Source organism: Oncorhynchus gorbuscha, linkage group LG06, assembly GCF_021184085.1.
Source record: "Oncorhynchus gorbuscha isolate QuinsamMale2020 ecotype Even-year linkage group LG06, OgorEven_v1.0, whole genome shotgun sequence".
Classification (NCBI taxonomy): domain Eukaryota; kingdom Metazoa; phylum Chordata; class Actinopteri; order Salmoniformes; family Salmonidae; genus Oncorhynchus; species Oncorhynchus gorbuscha.
Genome location: NC_060178.1, coordinates 40,072,365 through 40,076,695, shown reverse-complemented (window position 1 = coordinate 40,076,695; position 4,331 = coordinate 40,072,365). Strand labels below are relative to the sequence as shown.

The 4,331-nt window shown below is 40.5% G+C and overlaps 1 protein-coding gene across 1 annotated transcript in view; it reads left to right on the top strand.

Annotated features, from left to right (window-relative positions):
- Positions 1-3,007: 3,007 nt before the first annotated feature.
- The window catches only part of LOC124037950 (mitogen-activated protein kinase 1-like), a 16,570-nt gene continuing 15,246 nt past the window's right edge, over positions 3,008-4,331 (top strand). Inside the window, exon 1 of the mRNA XM_046353248.1 lies at positions 3,008-3,431. Coding sequence (XP_046209204.1) covers positions 3,229-3,431 — 203 coding nt within the window. The 5' untranslated portion in view covers positions 3,008-3,228. The remainder of the gene's footprint in view (positions 3,432-4,331) is intronic.

The following is a 4,331-nucleotide window of genomic DNA, read 5'->3' as shown; positions in this document are numbered from 1 at the left end:
CCAATGTAAAACATGCGGTGTCTATTAAATGTATGTAGGTTCAGAAATGTTGTGAAATAGCTGTTACAAATAGAAATCAAACTGGATGAACATCAGAAATAAAGGAAGGACTAAAAACAAACAAAATATAACTATTGTAAAACAGATTGTGTCTGTAAAATGGGTATAAGATGTATAAACTGAAGGTAGAAGCCTAAGTGTCATTGTTTATTCATTTACTCCAATTGGGGTAAGGGTGGTAGGGTTTGTGGAGAATAATAAAGGTATATTCTAAAAAAAAGTGTGTATATCTATATAGGTATGTGTATGTATATGTGTGTATATGTGTAATCGGTGCTGTACTGCACCGCTGTAACTCTGCGTTGTGTGTGGTTGATTGAGACTATAGACGAGGACTTTGGAGATCAGGTAGTTTAATGAATCAGAATTCACTCTCTGGATCCAGATGAAAATAAAACATTTGTAGAGCACCTATGTTCTGAGCATCGTTGACCTCTTTCTCTCATAGTGCATCAAAATGATTTTAGAATACAAAAATGAGTACAGCCTCTCCTTACTATGCATCAACACATAACATATATTTTACATAGATAAAACCACATATCTGCATCTAAAAACAAAATAAAACATTAGAGAATATATGTTCTGCGAACCGTCGCCTCTTTCTACAACATATGCACAATACAAGGGACTGGGATCATTTGAGGTGCTAGCCATCGTTCACACATACAATAAAGGGCCTGCTAATACCTTAGCTAGCTTTTAACCACATGTTTAAAAAGTACAAGTATGGCCTCCCTGGTGGCGCAGTACTGCAGCGCCAGCTGTGCCACCAGACTCTGGATTCGTGCCCAGGCTCCTTCGTAACCGGCCGCGACCGGGAGGTCCGTGGGGCTACGCACAATTGGAGGGTTTGGCGAGTAGGGATATCCTTGTCTCATCGCGCACCAGCGACTCCTGTGGCGGGCCGGGCGCAGTGCGCGCTAACCAAGGTTGCCAGGTGCACGGTGCTTCCTCCGACACATTGGTGGGTGCGGCTGGCTTCCGGGTTGGACGCGTGCTGGGTTAAGAACCTGATGAAATTCACAAAGTACTTTAACAACTGTTAAATGTGCATATATGGATATATATTTACAACAAAAAAAGATATGGGGATTGGAAATGATGCAGACAATTACATTGATGGAAGCAACAATCTTTCCACAATATTAAGCTGATCCACCCCTAAGAAAAAAAAGAAAAGAAAAAGGCTATAGTAACACTTTCCTACTCATTTATTACTTCTGAAGTACTTGTAGCGCTGAGTGAAAATGGTTTTGAAATCTCACAGTATCAATTTTGCTGTAGCTTTATTTTATGCCTTCTTCATTCCTGCAGACACCGTCATCTGAGCCAGCCGATTAGCCCGCGGAAACCGAATGTGCACTTGATTTGCTCTCTGGGCATACCGGGAATGCAGTTTGTTTCTCTAGTCTAGACACATGAAATGGTTAAAAACGGTAAAAGTTGGCAAACCCGGCAGCTGAATTGAGTGTATCTACTGCCAACAGCCACCATTTTCTCCTTAATTTCGACGTTGTCTCATCGCTGTCGTCATTATTGTTAAGTTTTCTACAGAAATGTTGCGCAGCAGTCTCGGGACGCGCACGCAGAAGTTTAGAGGGAACATTGGTTGTTTATCCTATCCACTATATTCATATATTGCTTACACCTCCCCTATCTGTGTTCAAATTCGTTTATCAAAACCTTCATGTGATTGTTGTTCATGCTTCATACTTGAGTCATTTTCTATTAAGGTATACTCAAGTATGAATGGAAACAATGAACTTACAATGACCGTGATATAGTGGTGTAAAGTACTTATTTTTTGACAACTTTTAGTTTTACTTCACTACATTCCTGAAGAAAATAATGTAGTTTTTACTCCAGACATTTAACCTGACACGCAAAAAATGTACTCCTTACATTTTGAATGCTTAGCAGGACAAGAAAATGGTCCAATTCACGTGCATATCAAGACAACAACACATGGTCATCCCTTCAGCCTCTGATCTGGTGGTCTCACTAAACACAAATGCATCTTTTGTAAATGATGTCTGAGTGTTGGAGTGTGCCCCTGGCTATCCATTCATTTTAAAAACAAGAAAAAGGTACCATCTGCTTTGCTTAAAAGAAGGAATTTAAAAATATTTTTTAAACTTTTGATACTTAAAGTATATTTTAAAAATGACATTTACTTTTGATACTAAAGTATGTTTAAAACCATATACTTTTAGACTTTTACTCAAGTAGTATTTTACTGGGTGACTTTTACTTAAGTACGTTTCTATTGAGGTATCTATACTTTTACTCAAGTATGACAATTGGGTACTTTTTCCACCACTGCTGTGATATGTGGTTGTCCCAACCAGCTATCTTAATATTTTTTATATTTTTTATTGAACTAGGCAAGTTAGTTAAGAACAAATGCTTATTTACAATGACGGCCGACCCCAGCCAAATCCAGACGACGCTAGGCCAATTGTGTGCCGCCCTCTGGGACTCCCGATCAAGGCCGGTTGTGATACAGCCGGGATCGAACCAGGGTCTGTAGTAATGTCTCTAGCACTGAGATGCAGTGCCTTAGACTGCTGCACCACTCGGGAGGCCCTAGGTGAATGCAATAAGTGTAAGTCACTCTGGATAAGAACGTCTGCTAAATGACTAACATGTAAATGTAAAAGGGGTTGTAAAAATACATGAAACATGTCCTGGGTGTGGGGAAAATGGGGAAATAAAGGTTTTTATCACAATCAACATCACATTGGATCACTTTTAAATGCGGAAGACACATTTCAGTTGAATACATTCAGGTGGAACTGACTAGGTATCCCCTTAACGGAAGACACATTTCAGTTGAATGCATTCAGTTGCACAACTGACTAGGTATCCCCCTTTCCCTTTTATTTGGGTTCGGTTTAAATTGTTCTATTCAGATGCCATCCAGATGGTGGCAGTAACGCATAGTTGGGATGTCAACCGCTGCTAAAATTCCAAAGCAAAGAAGAACTAGAAACGAATTCATTTACACACTCTGGAGGGGGGCATTGAACGACTCGTATTCATCCGTCAACGAAACGAACCAAGGAAATATATTTAACATTCCCATCAACCTGAAGTCATTTCTAGAGTTTACGCCAGGCCACCTCCCAAATATTGACTGAAAATAGTAGATTTCTAGACTGAATCATGGCGGATTCAAGCAACAGTGCTGCTTCGACTGGAGCTACAGGATCGAATACTGGTGCCGCCGGGGCTGTTGAGCCGGAGGGAGCTACTGGAGCTGCGGGGATCAAGCCCGTGTTGGAGGTGGTAAAGGGGCAGAACTTTGACGTTGGACCCCGCTATGTCAACCTCTCGTACATCGGGGAAGGGGCCTATGGAATGGTTTGGTAAGAGAAAATAAACAATGTTCGCCGTAAAAACGTTGCCTTCAGTATATATATATATATATATATTTTTTTTTTAAACAAGCCAGCTAAGCTTCGCCTGAAGGCGTTGGCTAGCTCACTGCCTCCCCATATCGCCTAATAATTGACAACTAACGTTATCTGGGTGTAAACGCACAAGTCTGCACATACCCTTGTTGTGTGTTCAATTGCACTTAACGTTACCACTGGTAGTGAAACTATTTATACGTTGTTAACTGGCTAGCTAGCAACAGATTGACAGCGTTTGGCTCACTTAGCTAGCTAACATTACAGTAGTTAGGTTTGTAGGTAATTACTAGCTAGTTACGCTGTGTGGTTTTAGTATGTTTTGATGCCCACCTATTGTATCCCAGTAACGGGCACAATTGCATAAAACGAACAAGCTAGTTTCTACAAGACACAGCATACGTCATTTGTAGTACATCGGGGTAAACAACGCTAGCAAACTAACTAGCTATATTATAACCGCAACGCAGGCTAACTTGCTAGCTAAAAACGTTATCTTACAATTAGCTACCTAACTAGCTAAGTCGCTAATAGGCGTGGTTATTACGAGGCTGCCAAAATCTTTTTCAATACAGGAAGTGGGATGAAGTGATTGCGCAGGTCTTTGTAATGTTAATACATTTAAACAGTCCATCGTTCACACCGCGTGAGTCGATTTTTGAGGGGTCAACTGTTACTAGCTAGTTATTTACCGGTAGCTAACTAAACAGTTCGTTGGTTAGTTAACCAACCTCACTGATCGTACCACTAGTTTTCTAATAGAAAATGTCTCGCGAGGCTTTCTGTGCAATGTTGCATAGTGCACAAGGTGGGCGAGATAATTGTTTAATTAAGCAAGATCAAAGATTGAGTTTA